Source organism: Coregonus lavaretus, assembly GCF_964263955.1.
Source record: "Coregonus lavaretus genome assembly, contig: HAP1_SCAFFOLD_366, whole genome shotgun sequence".
Taxonomy (NCBI): Eukaryota; Metazoa; Chordata; class Actinopteri; order Salmoniformes; family Salmonidae; genus Coregonus; species Coregonus lavaretus.
In genome coordinates this window covers 128,518-144,955 of record NW_028165998.1, presented here as the reverse complement: position 1 = coordinate 144,955, position 16,438 = coordinate 128,518, and the positions used below count along the sequence as shown (strand labels likewise).

The following is a 16,438-nucleotide window of genomic DNA, read 5'->3' as shown; positions in this document are numbered from 1 at the left end:
GCCGGTGTAGGCTGTCATTGTAAATAAGAATTTGTTCTTAACTGACTTGCCTAGTTAAATAAAGGTAAAATAAAAAAATAAAACATTTTTTAAAGCCACATATAAATACTTTTTTTAATCTTTCTCTCTGGCTGGCAGTTACCGGTACATTATTGGCACATTTAAACAGTTGAATACTTTATAGTGTGTGCAACATTATGGTAAATGATGATGGCAATGAAACAAAGCAGACAAAGCATGAAGTCATTCATTTCCAAAAGGTATTTGATTTATTGTGGTGTTATTGTTATTTTCTCATTTACAAAAAAGTGCACTAAAATACATTCCAGTTAACATTCCAAGTAGAGAACCCATTGTAAACACCTGATGCTTTACAAATAATTTACAGTGTAAAATCTCTTCATATGCTCTAGAAATCTGAACTAAGATGGATATAAAGTAGTAATAAAACTTGCATAAGCACTGTGTTTTACCTGACTGGCTTAATGATCATGGCAGCTGTTGGAGAGACAACTCAGACTCATGTTGTACTAACAAACTATATCCTAATCCTACATCATTATCTGGTTATTGGAATGAAATATGTTCCTTGAGTAATGTGTGGTTTCAAGTACAGTATCCATCTATCTAGTACAATACAGTATATATCTATCAATCTAGGCTACTTAAAATGTATGTTCATTTCAAAAGAAATACAACATATCATGAGTTTCTTTTTACAGTAACAGTCAAGGGCCTGGCCATTTGAAGAACACAATAGCAGTTAAAGAGTTCTGTTTGGGGAAGAGAAATGGAATGGCAGTACAGTGCTCCACTGGAAAAGCAAAGGCCTTTTGTATATTTTGGTCAGGTTACCAGCACAACATTTAGTTTTAAGTGTGGTAGAGAATAAAAAATAAAATAAGTTAACTTGATATTAGAATCTTAGTTTAGAAACAAGCATTAGAAAAGTGCAGCAAGCATTTTGTGAGCAGTGTGAGCAGTTTTACTTCCATATAACGCTGGTGTAAATTGGAGTTTGGGTCATTAAGTCAGCTGTGAACTTTACAGTTGTGTGTATTTATAGTATATGACATATAATCAGTAGTGTAAAAGGTAATGGCAAGAGTTAAACAAACTAAGTACTGTAAAAACGTAGTGACCCTCAACTATCAACTACAACCATCTATCATTCAGCAGTATATAATCAGAACACCTTTGTTGTTGGCTGCTGTTGGCTAAAGAGATTAATTTCCAAAGGATTCCAGTCAAAGTCTCTGAGGTCTTTGTTCAGATAGTTCTGAATATGTTCACAAATCTGAGGAAGTCATGTCATGTGGCAAATTAACAACTGGCAAGAAGCAGAATATGGAAGACCACAGTGCTTTTCAAATTCTCATAAGGAACACCCAAAGCAAAGCAAAATCCAAATTACAATAATAGGTAAGATACATTTTTGTTAATAAGGTACACAATTTCCCCTATAAGGCACAATGATACACAGTCAATCTTAGATCAATTAAAACCAAAAATACTGCCAATGTTGAAAAGTTACAGAAAAGGCTCAAATACTTCCTTAGGGCATATGAAGTCTGTTTCAAAATGTGATACTGTTGGCATTAGCTTGTTGTACTTGACGACTTAGTACAAAAACAAAATAATACAAATTTGCAAGTGGCCCATGCATCAAAACGCAGGCAATTCCACTTAGCTGTAAAGAAATGGATATGAGTCTCAGGTGACCAGACACCAGACAAGGGGCTCCACTAAAAGGAACGGACCGTGTCTGTACAGTGACCGTGTCTGTACAGTGACGGAATATACAAAAAGAAAAAGACTTCAGAAGGCAAAAAGAGTTTAAGACTTCCCAGATAGAGTGTCGGAAGATTTGTCGGGCCATTCTTCGATCGGACTGATCTCGATGGGGTCGAACTGGGGGAAGACCACGAAACACAGCCTCTGTGCCACATAGGTCGCTGACTCTGTGAGAAAACAGGTCCCACGTTTAGCATCACAAAAAAGTGTCTGACCAGACCACTAACGTAGTATTCCTTTTAAATGCCATGTATCTGGGTCTACTTAAATAAAGAATGATTTATCACTTGTTATATGTAGGATTTAGGGAGTTTGAATACCATTAAATATATGTGGTTGAATTCAGAAATTCAGATATTTTGGGGGGCAAAGAAAGAGGCCAGGATTACTAAAACAAACATGTATTTGCAGGACTCAAGAGGACACTCACCGATGAAGTTATAGATACACTTTGGCTTGGCTTTCCAGTGCACCCCCAGGAAGTAGACTGGTACACCAGTGAGCATGATGACCAGCCCAACACCACACACTACAGGCTCAGAGTACAGGCTGAAGCCCAGTAACAGGGCCCAGAACATCAGGTAGGTGATAGGGACAAGTAGGTTTACCTGATGAGGAGGGATGAGAACAGATTTGTTTTTATAACGAAGAGAGTGTCACATGATGTCTCACCTTCCAATTAATCACCCTAGTGGGGAGGACAGAGGAAAATAGCTGCTTCTACTCTGTTTTCAACAGTTGATGAGAACAGGTTCACTGTGTTTCTGTAGTTTCCTCTTATTTGTCAATTACTGGGTCAATCATTTATCTGAGAGGGGCCATGATTGAACCATGCCTGGATTAATAATACCTTAATTGGTCTGTAAAGTTTGGGCTTCTTCCATCGGTAGTAGAGCAGGCCTGCGATGGTGACTCCATAGGAGAGGTAGTTGATGAAGGACACATAGTTGATCAGGTTGTGTGTCTCTCCTATACACAGGATTACAATGGTGGCAGTACACTGAAAGTCAGAGAGAGAGAGAAAGAGAGAGAGAGAGAGAGAGAGAGAGAGAGAGAGAGAGAGAGAGAGAGAGAGAGAGAGAGAGAGAGAGAGAGAGAGAGAGAGAGAGAGAGAGAGAGGGGCCATTATTGAAGACATAAGGTAGAGGGGTATAGGACCTGCATGTTGGCCACTGAGTGTTGTTTGAGAAAAAAACATACAGTAAAGACGTAGTAGTGTTAGGCAGTCTTACACAGCAGAGGAGAGCAGGGATGGGGGTGCAGTTCTTAAAGTGGATCATGGCCAGCAGGCTGGGTAGATGTCCCTCTCTGGCCCCAGAGAAACACAATCTAGAAAGACAAATAAAACATAGAGGGCTTATAGACCCATGTACAATCATTTAATTTACTTAAAAATCATGCACACGCCTCCGTTTCTATGGCTGTGTCTCAATCCAAAAGCAGTATCCTTGTGAATTGAATCACAGCCAGCCTAGAGGACATCTTCCCCAGGGTTGACCCCCTCACCTAGAAGATGTGAAGAGGTAGCCGTTGATGCCTCCAAACGTAGACAAGGCTACAGAGATGGGCATAATGACAGAGAACATCCCCAGGAGCTTCTCTCCAAATGTCTGCAGCAGAACAAGAAGGTTTACATTTAGGACTCAATACAAGCCAGGGATAACTCTTGATGTACAGCAAGTATTTTTTTGAAAATGATTAAAGGGCATCTCTATGTGAACATGCATTGAGTTGAACATATATTAAAGGTCAATGAATCAAATAATGACACCATTAAAGTACCAGTACGCCAGGAGGTTTCTGTCATGTTACAAAGCAAAGCCAACAGTGTTACTCACGACGGCCACAGCGTTGGATGAGAGCAGCTCCTCGGGTGACATGGCGGAGAAGTAGGCGATGTTGGTGAGCGTGTACACAAAGGTCACCAATGGGATAGAGATGTAAATGGCACGAGGTAGGTTCCTGATGAGGTAATCCATACAAAACACAAACTACTGATGAGGTCATCCACACGGTACACAAACTACTGATGAGGTCATCCACACGGTACACAAACTACCGATGAGGTCAACCACATGGTACACAAACTACTGATGAGGTCATCCACACGGTACACAAACTACCGATGAGGTCATCCACACGGTACACAAACTACCGATGAGGTCAACCACATGGTACACAAACTACTGATGAGGTCATCCACACGGTACACAAACTACCGATGAGGTCATCCACACGGTACACAAACTACCGATGAGGTCATCCACACGGTACACAAACTACTGATGAGGTCATCCACACGGTACACAAACTACCGATGAGGTCATCCAACGGTACACAAACTACCGATGAGGTCATCCAACGGTACACAAACTACCGATGAGGTCATCCACAAGGTATACAAACTACCGATGAGGTCATCCACATGGTACACAAACTATCGATGAGGTCATCCACACGGTACACAAACTACTGATGAGGTCATCCACGCGGTACACAAACTACTGATGAGGTCATCCACGCAGTACACAAACCATTGATGAGGTAATCTACACTGTATACTGTACAAACCATGCAATCAACACACAGTCTCATAAATCTTGCATTGTTGGGAAAATAAGAAGGCAGCTGATATGCAAAATATAACTCTATAGAATGTAAAATTGAACTATATCACTTTTCTTTCATTGATATACTACCATAACATCCCAACATACTGTGCATCACTCCACAATGCTTGCTTTCATGCATTCACAGCCAGACTGCATATACAGTACACAGCATCGGATTGATAAATTAAAATAGAATAGAATAGAACGCAAAGGAAAATAATGTTCGGTGAACCAGATGCTCACCGTCGTGGTTCAACCACTTCCTCTGTGACATAGTTCAGGAAGTTCCATCCACTGAAGGCGAATGAGGCCTGGAGGAAAGCCAGAGCGATCTGCCCAACCGAGGGCGTCATGCTGAACTCAAAGGCAACCTGAGGCGTCAGTCCCTCGTAGTTACCTGGAGAAGTACCAATTCACCATCAATGTCTTTGGGGTTGTTTTAGGGAAATAGCATGATATTCTCTTTGATCATTAAAAACATCTTACATGGGTAAATATCACAGACGCGCAACGTCCTATTAGTTTGTTTAAGGTGCTATTGACCTTCGGCACCTGGGTCATGTTCAGTAGGCACAAAAACGAAGAAAGCAGTCTGAAACGGGGAGGTACTATCTGAACTTGCCAAATAAGAAACCTTAGTTTTCAGTTGCAAAACGTCTTGCATGACCCAGGATTGCTATAATGAAAACCATTCTAGAGAGAGGGTGAGTGTGTGTGTGTCTCACCCTTGCAGATCTGCACCAAGCCGACAACTATGATGAGACCCAGGGCCGCCAGCTTCCCCACCGTGAAAACATCCTGGATCCTGGTGGCCATACGCACACTGGAACAGTTCACCCAGGTCAGGAACACTGCAGACACAGACAAACGCATGCACACACACGCACAAATACTTTAAAGTAACTGTCCAGTGAAAATCTGACTTTTAAAACTTAATATTCTGTTAACTTATACCCAAATAATGTTGTTGACTCGTCCTATACTCGTATTTGTGGCCAAAGCAAAATTGGAGAAAAAACACTTAAAAAACCCCACCTCAAGCTTGTATCTCAAAAATGCTTGCTATTTCCTCATAGAGGATGATGTCATCCTCCTTAGGAGGATGAGCTGGCCAATCAGCAGTCTACTAGCATTCATATTTTTTATGATCGGTATACGGCCACACCATTCTGTTATTGGGGTACGCCCACACCATTCCAACACAGAAAAGCTGCTTTTTAACATACTTAATAAATACACATTTGGAAAGAAAACTATTGCACTCATATTGAAATTAATTATAGGTCATATTTCATAGAAATCTGGAAACACTGGACAGTTACTTTAAGGCAAGCATTTAACTGAGAAAAACGAAACACTATTTAAACCCAGGTATAGTAGCCTAAGCAAGTTACATACAATGATTAGTCAGAAGTCATGTTTGTCCTCACATAGGGGAGCTCTTGCCCAATCGGAATGTGGCATTAGGGATGCCAGCCAAGCCGTGAGGTGCACAGTAATGTGACATGTTCTCTCCCAGTCATTCAGGGCTCACGCCTAGGTACATGGTGCTGGTGGGGCGGCAGCGGCCTAGCAGTTGCCATGGCAGACCGGAATGTGGGAAATGGTAAGGCAAAGGGGTGGACATGATTGTTTCACCTCATCCATCACTGTCATTGGCTTGCCTCTCTTTCTCATGGTGGCCTGGCTCTTACACACAAAGGGTAGGTGTCAAGGCCCCCAAAACAAACCGCTTCCGATGCAACAGAACAAAACCCAGAGAGGACAGGCAGGCAGGTCCCTGAAGAGGCTGAGAGAAAGCTCACGTTTTCTCCAGATCGTTGGCATCCAGTCCCCCAAAAAACAAGTGAGAATAATGGCCCCTAAAAGCAGGGATCGCACTAAAAAACCTGTTGTTTCACCTCATGGGCCACAATGCTGTTGGCTTGTTGGCTTTTCCGCAGCTCAATCATGGTACAATGGGGGTTTTGTGTGTTCTTCTCTACTTCATGGGGTTCAGTGGAGGTACAGTGGAGGTCCCCTCAAGCTTGGTGCCAAGTAATTAGTAATACTAGCATGTCCAAATTGTAGATAGAGTGAGGGGTGCAACCCAGTGAAAAGCAATACACAAATCACAGGCGACAAAATTGGCTCTAAGTTCAGCGAATGGGACAGACACTGTACTTGACATTGAATTTAAGTCCACGTTCCCTCAGGTTCACAAAACTGGTTGCAATTACATCATTCGGATGTCTTTTGTGGCGTCATGGTCAACTTGGTTGTAAAATTATGTTTTTAGATGTATTTTTAGCGACCAATAAAAGGATGTCTATAACCATATAAAAAACAAATGTCTCCTTGGTAAAGAACTTAAAACTAATTTACAACCAGAGAATGACGTAACTAGGACATCCCATGGCATATTTTGCCCATTGGGATGATTTTATACATACTTTAGAAACTGCACTCTTCATCAGTCTTTGTTCGCTAACTTTCCTGCTCACTCCTTCCCCTCCTGTCTCCCCCTTCTATTTTCTATTTGACACACCATGCATTTTTTTATATTCCTGTCTCCACTCTGAGAGTTTTAAAAGGCTTAGAGGCAATGGTTACGTAAGATATATTTTACTCTGTTGCATCAGATAAACTTCCCATAAAACATAGCACACCCACACACACAGTCAGACACACGGTGCAGTACTCACATAGACAGACTGTTGACAGCAAGCGTGTGGCCATGTAGGGAGGGACACAGTCGGGGAAGACAGGCTGTAGGACATAGTTAGAGAAGGTGAGGGCGATGACAGCCAGGGTAGTGGGGTACATGATGAGCACCGCACTCCACAGTAGAAGGAACCTAGGATGGGAAAGAAACAGAATTGAACATAATTTTATTTGGGGTAAAAAGTAATGCATAGGCTACATCAACAATATGTGAATTTGATCTCAGAGGATAGCACATGAAAGCATCAATTAAAAATGTATTCCCACAGTAGTCTGCTTTGATCCAACCTAATGTTACGTATTTCATAATAAGCTTGCAAACTATACACATTCGGTGTGATATAAACTGTAGGTGTGGGAGACAGAGGTACCAACCCAACAAGGCCTCCAAATATTTCTGTGACGTAGGAGTAGTCCCCCCCTGACTTGGGGATGGTGACCCCCAGCTCAGCATAGCAGAGGGAGCCCAGGGCAGCTATACATCCCCCTAGTATCCACACGATCAGTGCTAGACCCACTGAACCTGAGTGCTCTAGAACACCTTTTGGAGAGATGAAGATTCCAGAACCTATGATGTTCCCTGTGGAGAGGGAGAAGGTATTACTAGAATGCATACACACAAAAACAAGCAATGGAAATATTGTTTAAAAAAATAATATGTATATATATATATATATATATATATGACTATTATAAAATCCTATAAAGCTGTATCATGTGTTAATCAGTTACTGTATGTTAAAAGGTTTTTGTAAATCTGTCGATGTGCCCTTGAGCAAGGCACTTAACCCTAATTGCTCCTGTAAGTCGCTCTGGATAAGAGCGTCTGCTAAATGACTAAAATGTAAATGTAATTAAACAATACATTGAGATCTAAACAATAGATATATCGCAGTGTGTAGAAAAAAGGGACATTATATCATCTGGTTTATACACTTACCCATGAGCTAGCTAAAGGGTCCTCATTGATTTATCCTCACATCAACCCTGAAACGATATGGCTTTCTATTTTCAGATATACTTGACAAAAATATCCTCCCTGATAATCATTACAAGTTAACACATCGTCCACAGAGGACCTCAGAAATGGAACAATCATACTGTTGATGTGAGTGAACAGAGCTTTGGGCAGGAGATCAAGCAGTCAGAGTAGGAAGTGCTACCATCTAACCCAAGGGGCTTGCTTCAACATCAACCACACTCATTGAAGTAATACAATGATCTGGGTTACAATATGGCTGTACCATGTCCAAGGGAAATGGCCCCATTGAAAAGTAGTGCCATTATGGAATTGGGTGCCATTTTAGACGCAGACCAAGTGTATCCCAACCAACACATTCAGGGTAGAGCACTCAGAGTAGCACAGCAGAAGGCAGCCAAGTGGCACAGACCTCGATTACATAACTGGGCATAAATTATTTACTCTTTAACTGTCGAGCTCAGGCATGAGCCATCCGCGAGAATTGAATTCAACTCATCTTCTGCATTATTTCTAGACTCTACACGGCCGGCTTTCATTTAGGTTTGTGCCCCTGTCAGAAATGCTAAAACTGGGAGTAAGATGTATAACTTTGAAACAACAGGGTGGATGCCAGCATGGACTTCCTGGTCTGGATTGTTCAACTTGTCCACTCACAGTTGGTGGTCTGTACTGTGTCTCTCTTCTACACATGCAACGGTGCATCAATGTGTGTACTATTTTCTATGATTGTGTTTTGCTTTGTGTATATTATGGTGTACAGTGATGTGTGTAGTGTATATTGATGTGTATTGATGTGTATACAGGGCTCATCTGTGAAAGAGACCTTGGTCTCAGCATGACTGTCGAAATAAAGGATGAAATAAAAGAAATCAGCATTCTGTGGTTGGAAAGTCCTTCCAGGAGGCAGAAGCCTGAGTCAAAGGGATTTTCACATTTTCTCCTATTTTAGAGGTCTTAATCCAGGACCAATCTTGATAAAAAACAACTGCACTAATGTAACTAATCAAAAGCCACAAGAGTAGGTCAGGGCCTGCTGTGAGTAAATGTCATTGAAAAACATCACTGTCAGTAGAAATGGCATAGAACATAGGCCTATTCTTTCAGTTTAATAACCATTTTACAGTAACTCTAAAACTAATTTTAACAGTCAAGTCAGAACATATGTAATAATTGCAACAGACCATGCTGAAATCTTCAGCATATTTATCAGCAGTCTGAAAACCAAAACCACCTAAAATTGAATTTATTAGTAATGATAAATATGCGTCTTCCAGACTGTATAGTGGGATTGACCCTTTTTTAAATGTATTTTTACCTTTAACTAGGCAAGTCAGTTAAGAACAAATTCATATTTACAATGACGACCTGTAATCAATGACAGCGTAAATTTAGGATTACCCAAAGTCAGTAATGTAATCTGATTACTTTGACCTGATGAGGATCCATCTAACACATTTGGCGTGTCATTATACTGGTCTCTGACTTGTGGTCAGACTTGCTCAGGTGGAACAAACTTAAACTTGCTCATTTTTTTCAATGCTGAATTGAATGTCATTGAGAAAACAGAAAGGTGTCATAATGTATTTTTTGCAAACATCCTGAACATTTGAATTTAAAAGTAATCCAATAAGTAATCTAGTTTTTCAAAAGTGTCTGTAATCTGATTACAATATTTTTTCCTGGTAATGTAACTGATTACAGGTAGTATTTTTTGTAGTCAGATTACATGTAAATTAGCTTACTCCCCAACCCTGTGTAGGTGACACTTGGGTTTATATCTTAATTTGCACCCTTCAACAAGCAGATTAGATTTATTAAAGCAGTCCCTGCCATTTCTTCTGCTTCAGCAGAAAATTAGCTTCTGCTTGACAACCAATGTGCTACTTGACTGACTTAATATATTTTGGCCACGTAAGCATTGAGGTAGACATTTAATGCAAAAAATGTTGTAATGTAACCGCACGATCAGCTCAAATAGTACTATATTCTTAGCATCACAGGTGAGAAGATGGGCCTATTTCTAAACATTACAAACTTTTGACTAAATATAGGATATTGACTTGAATAATAGGCCTACATAATACATCATTGGGAAACTAATGTTTTATTCAGCAAGGGCAAATGCTGTAAATTGCAAATGTACAAAGTTATTTTATAAGGTGCGCATTCGAATAAAACAATGAACAAACACCCCTATGTAATAGTCTCTAAAATGCAATACACTTTTACCAACCTTACCTATTATTATGGTACAGGCGCTTAAAAGTCCTATTTCTTTTTTCAGAGTCACTCTATCAGGGTTTTCGTCACGCTTGTTGTTCACATCTTTCAAGATCTTCAGCGCAGCCAACGGCTCTTGCCGTGAGCAGATACTTCTTTTCCGCTTTTCTCCATCCATGTCTGCAACCATATCAAAGGCTTTCTCGAATCCCTCTCTTGAACTCACACACAGTATTGATGCACACTGAATAGGGTGCGCTTGCGCAATAATCTGCCGCTGTCCAGGGTAGAATGCTAACTACCCTACTCTCGTGCCATGGCCCACCAAGTACTTGAGCGTCGCTGCGCAGGACTTTTCGTACAATCACTGAAACTCATTCGAAGATCCCCTCGAACTTCGAAGTCCATAGTTTCACCATAAATATCTTTGGTTATACCAAATGTTCTGTTTCAATACCAGACATGATAGGATGGCATGCTTTTTAGCAGAGGCTTGCATGCTTCATAGTTTGGTGTACTCTCCTACTTGAGTAAGCCCCCCATCTTGAACAAAACCGTGTGCATAATCTCGACTGCTCAGTGTTCATGCCCCCCTTCCAGAGTACACACATCCACATCATCAATGTTCTCAACTATTATTAATAGGGTATTCCATCTTGTGAATTGCAAACAGTCTTATATAAAAACATAAATGTTAAAAACAATTATAAAACTGTGACCCCAGTAAACATAAGTACTCCATTTTGGAGTAATTGAGTATACTAAATTATTGACCAGATAATCAATATTTCAAAGGGGGTGAAAGAGCAAACCCAATAATGAATTTAACAAGCATTCACACCATCTACTGTGCCTGTATATTACTACAGTACAAATTGATCTCAAACTGACTCAATAAGCCTACTCTTCAACAAAATTACTATTTTCAATTGTAGGGAAAAAAAAGAGCATAAATAGATTACAAAACATGACAGGAATTTCGCAAAAACATTTTTTAATTTTTTAAAACAAATTAAAATAATGTATCTGCTTTATAATAGTGTACTTGTGAACATATTTTAGCAAATACTTTACTCAGTGTACATTTCATGTTGTATACATTCCCATTCACACAACTCTGCCCCTCTGTTTCCTCTTGTATCTAAAATTTGCCTGTCATGTTACATTGCTGCAACTCTGAACAGCCTACTGATGAGAGAGACCACATTTGAACCGTTCGGGAGAGGAAACCCAAAGAGAGGAGGGCTCACGCCTCTGCTCCACCAGCGCACGCATCCCAAAAGAAGGCCTTCATGCTTCCCTTCCTCTCTAAAGGACCCTAGTGGAATTTAGGAAGTCAAGTTGAGCGGTCGTACCGGGTCTTTTCTCTGCCTCTCTTGCCAACACCACAGACTGGCGCAATAAAGGGCCTGGATTCAGCTGATCCTGTTAGAAGGCCAATAAATCGGCCAGCTGCTTTGTGTGCAGGCAGGGAGGGAGGAACGACGAACACTGCCAGCAGTGTGCTGTGACGCTTAAAGGAGGAAGCCGAGCAGAAAACCAATACATCACAGGAGCCACTCTGGGTAACTGGATGGTGGACAGAGGGAAGGAGTGAGAACAAAGCAAGAGAAGACTTCTTCAACTGACTGCCTTTTAACTGCCAGCAGGGTATTATCTCATTGTGAAGTGCAAACGTTCACAGCATCACACTGGGTCAAAAGTTAAGATGATGCACTGAAATTAAATAAATATACTCTAATCGGTCAAAAGTTTTAGAATACCTACTCATTCAAGCGTTTTTCTTTGTTTTTACTATTTTCTACATTGTAGAATAATAGTGAAGACATCAAAACTATGAAATAACAGATATGGAATCATGTAGTAACCAAAAAAGTGTTCAACAAATCAAAATATATTTTATATTTGCGATTCTTCAAATAGCCACCCTTTGTCTTTATGACAGCTATGCACACTCTTGGCATTCTCTTAACCTGCTTCACCTTAAATGCTTTTCCAACAGTCTTGAAGGAGTTCCCACATATGCTGAGCACTTGTTGGCTGCTTTTCCTTCACTCTGCGGTCCGACTCATCCCAAACCATCTCAATTTGGTTGAGGTCAGGGGATTGTGGAGGCCAGGTCATCTGATGCAGCACTCCATCACTCTCCTTCTTGGTAAAATAGCCCTTACAAAGCCTGGAGGTGTGTTGGGTCATTGTCCTGTTGAAAAACAAATGATAGTCCCACTAAGCCCAAACCAAATGGGATGGCGTATCGCTGCAGAATGCTGTGGTAGCCATGCTGGTTAAGTGTGCCTTGAATTCTAAATAAATCACAGTGTCACCAGCAAAGCACCCTCACACCATAACACCTCCTCCTCGTTTTACGGTGGGAAATACACATGCAGAGATAATCCGTTCACCCACACCGCGTCTCACAAAGACATGGCGGTTGTAACTAAAAATCTCAAATTTGGACTCCAGACCAAAGGACACATTTCCACCGGTCTAATGTCCATTGCTCGTGTTTCTTGGCCCAAGCAAGTCTTTTCTCCTTATTGTTCCTTTAGTAGTGGTTTCTTTGCAGCAATTCGACCATGAAGGCCTGATTCACACAGTCTCCTCTGAACAGTTGATGTTGATAGGTGTCTGTTACTTGAACTCTGTGAAGCATTTATTTGGGCTGCAATTTCTGAGGCTGGTAACTCTAATGAACTTATCCTCTGCAGCAGAGGTAACTCTGGGTCTTCCATTCCTGTGGCGGTCCTCATGAGAGCCAGTTTCATCATAGGGCTTGATGGTTTTTGCGACTGCACTTGGAAGAAACTTTCAAAGTTCTTGAGATTTTCCGGATTGACTGACCTTCATGTCTTAAAGTAATGATGGACTGTCGTTTCTCTTTGCTTATTTGAGCTGTTATTGCCATAATATGGACATGGTCTTTAACCAAATAGAGCTTTCTTCTGTATACCCCCCACCTTGTCACAACACAACTGATTGGCTCCAACGCATTAAGGAAAGAAATTCCACAAATTAACTTTTCAGAAGGCACACCTGTTAATTGAAATGCATTCCAGGTGACTACCTCATGAAGCTGGTTGAGAGAATGCCAAGAGTGTGCAAAGCTGTAATCAAGGCAAAGGGTGGCTATTTGAAGAATCTCAAATATAAAATATATTTTGATTTGTTTAACACTTTTTTGGTTACTACATGAGTCCATATGTGTTATTTAATAGTTTTGATGTCTTCACTATTATTATACAATGTAGAAAATAGTAAAAAGAAAGAGAAACCCTTGAGTAGGTGTTTCAAAATTTTTGACCGGTAGTGTAAATAAAACAAGCAAACAAAGACTGTCCTGTCCAAATGTAGTAACACTCATAAGATCCCAAATTGAGTAAAGTGAACATATTTGAAGTCATCTAAAAAATAAAAACACTGTAGTTCCAGTTCTTAAGAATGGGTGAGCTGAGGTAGGAGTCAATTCATTCAGTCAATTCATGCTTTGGCCAGCATGCCAGTGTTAGTTCCTGTTGGATTGGGTTGGGAAGGGATGGTGTCACAGAGAGAAGTAACTGGCCAGGGAAGGCTCCACGCAGCCAGCCCAGGTCACATGATCAGACTGTGCTTGGGAAAGAAGGACTTCGACAGCTGTGCCAAGAAAGTGCTCCTTCATTGAGGCGGAATGCTTTAGTGCAAATGGATTGAACTAAGCCATTTCTATTGGAGTTAAAAGGTTTCCCATGTAGGCTCTAACATGGGTTGGAAAAAGGTCCCCATATAGTATTACCATTTGCACCTGCTATCAGTTCAAGTAAAACAGTCCTTGGTTAAGGTTGTATTATTCCAATGGAAGTTTATGAATTGTTCTGGATGAGGGAAGGGCATCTTCTACTCCATCTAGTGGTCAGTTACACACACACTTCCAATGTAGCTCTGCAATGTCTTGTGCAACAAATGCTATTCGTGATCCTTGGGACCTTCCCCATTGAAGTTGACATTTACAATGCTTAGGGTAGGGACATCCCAAGGATACCAGATAGCACTGACACATATTATAGGCCCGTGGGGCCCAAGAACTGCAACACATCTTTGTATACACAGAGAGCCACCAAAGCATTATGTTTGTATAAACAAGGCTTGTATCATAGAGATGTGAAGAAAAAACGATAAATTCCACTACATTTCCAACTAGGGAAGTCTCTTTAGCTTTACAGCATTGTGTCAGGTTCACTGTTGCCCTCCTTACACACTTGAACATAAAACAAGTAATGATTTGTCAATGAGCTGTGCTGTGTTGTCAGAGTCAGACCAATGGGTTGTGGAAGAAGTGGTGTATGTGATGAGCCGTGGCCTGGCCAACGATGTGTTCCAGTTCATGCGTTCCTGCGTTGCACAGCTGGTGGATACTTGAGTAGTGCTGGAGCAGGGCCATGGCTTTGACCTTCCCTACCCCAGGGATTTGCTGAACCAGGGACATGACCAGGGGGTCTAGCAGCCGAGACACACTCCTCCTGCGGAACGGGTTGTCTTTACTTTCTCCGTGCACCTGCAGAGGACACAACTCATCAGTCAATCATCATCATCATCATCATGCATGGTTAGACTATTTTTTAAATTATTTTTTAACTCTGCATCCTTGGGAATGGCTCGTAAGCAAGCATTTCATTGTTAAGTCTACACCTGTTGTATTCGCCCCATGTGACAAATACAATTTCATTTATTGAGTTCTAAATGGCTGTATGCCAGTTTTAGTTTAACACATATTTATGTAACCAGGAAAATATTTGTGAAGTGACAATGCTAAACAAAACTCTTCAGTCGTTTTCTCTTGTGTGAAAGTATGACTTACTATCTGTGTGAGTAGCTGGGAGGCTTCTAGCTGGCTGGCAACAGGTAGCAGTGTCAGGCCAAGCTCAAACACCACAAACTTCTGCATGGCAGAAAAGTACTGTTCGCTGAGCCGGGTCTTCTCCACCACCACTATGCCCTGGAGGCTGCTGTTGGCCTGTAACAGAGAGGGAGAAATGATTAGAACATCACCAAGGAAAAATTGAAGATGTAGCATGTACATAAAAATATTATATATCAATAGTTCAGCTTTACAATCAACAGTGGCTATGTGAACTGGATTATGCTTTAGGATGTATCAGCATAATCAAGTGTGTAGTAGTAGTGTAGTGCAAAACACCTAAAGGTAGACTTACATTTCTAAACCGCACAAGTTTTCTTTTGTAGTTGTTTCCAGCCACAATGTCAGTTTCAGAGACATACAAGATACAGCTCTTGTTAGATAGATGAAAGTCCACCACGCCAAGTTCTTCTTCATATATTGTTTTCACACTTCCAGTTCCTGAAAGTCAGGAATTCAACGACACCATGTTCAGAATGTAACAAACGAGAAGATACTTTATTTAATCACTCAGTATTTACTAGCTAATAATCATGTCTTCTGTTAAACAGACATGGAGGGACATTGTGCGTTAACAATGGGGTGCCTGCCGGTAGTACCGATTGTTTGTTCCTACTGGTAACGTTAGCTAGTGGTGTATCGATTGTTTGTCTTAACTTGTCTGTAAAATGTAAATGTATTTCAGTTGTAATGTAACGTAATTTCACTGACGTGTAACTAATAAAGTAAAGACAGACTGACTGAAGTTGGGCTTCATGGGCTGAACTAACTAACGTTAGCTGGCTAACTACACGCTAAGTTGTTTTTTTGTTTACAATATTAACTATCTAACGTTGGCTAGCCAACACTTAGCCACAGGTTAGTTAATATAATAGTTGCCTTAGCTACTGTATCCGGTAACTTTGGTAAGCGACTTCGCTACTGTACCTTTCAAACTTTGCACGAGGACAGAGCCTCGCCACTTCTCGTTGGCAATAACATGCCCATACGGGGGAACGGCGTTCACAAAAACTGGAGGTTTTATCTCCATTTTCACAACGATATGTCAGCTCTTTATTTAAAACAAAGTTAGCTTGCCTCCAAATTTTCAAATATCTCCCTCTCTCGGCTGCGTCTGATCCAATCAGTAAACAGCGCGATAGCGCCCACTATGGATATGGAGTGTAAACGCACGGAGCCTCAACACTGGAGTTATAGCGCCATCCTGTGGACTACGAACTATATTGAAGTGTAAAC

At 40.9% G+C, this 16,438-nt stretch overlaps 2 protein-coding genes across 2 annotated transcripts; both read right to left on the bottom strand.

Moving 5' to 3' along the window:
- Nucleotides 1–1,836: 1,836 nt before the first annotated feature.
- LOC311115218 (asc-type amino acid transporter 1-like) lies at nt 1,837–10,501 on the bottom strand (the record flags this gene model as incomplete). Its single annotated transcript, XM_084190415.1, has 11 exons — nt 1,837–1,961; nt 2,225–2,402; nt 2,645–2,794; nt 3,027–3,123; nt 3,301–3,404; nt 3,633–3,756; nt 4,650–4,803; nt 5,132–5,257; nt 7,091–7,242; nt 7,485–7,689; nt 10,330–10,501. 11 exons carry the CDS (start codon nt 10,499–10,501, stop codon nt 1,837–1,839), a joined length of 1,587 nt encoding a protein of 528 aa, XP_084046541.1.
- A 4,095-nt stretch (nt 10,502–14,596) lies between these two features.
- Nucleotides 14,597–16,232, bottom strand: LOC311115217 (Fanconi anemia core complex-associated protein 24-like; the record flags this gene model as incomplete). The annotated part of the gene is made up of 4 exons (XM_084190414.1): nt 14,597–14,839; nt 15,143–15,298; nt 15,498–15,643; nt 16,130–16,232. 4 exons carry the CDS (start codon nt 16,230–16,232, stop codon nt 14,597–14,599), a joined length of 648 nt encoding a protein of 215 aa, XP_084046540.1.
- Between the last annotated feature and the right edge of the window lie 206 nt (nt 16,233–16,438).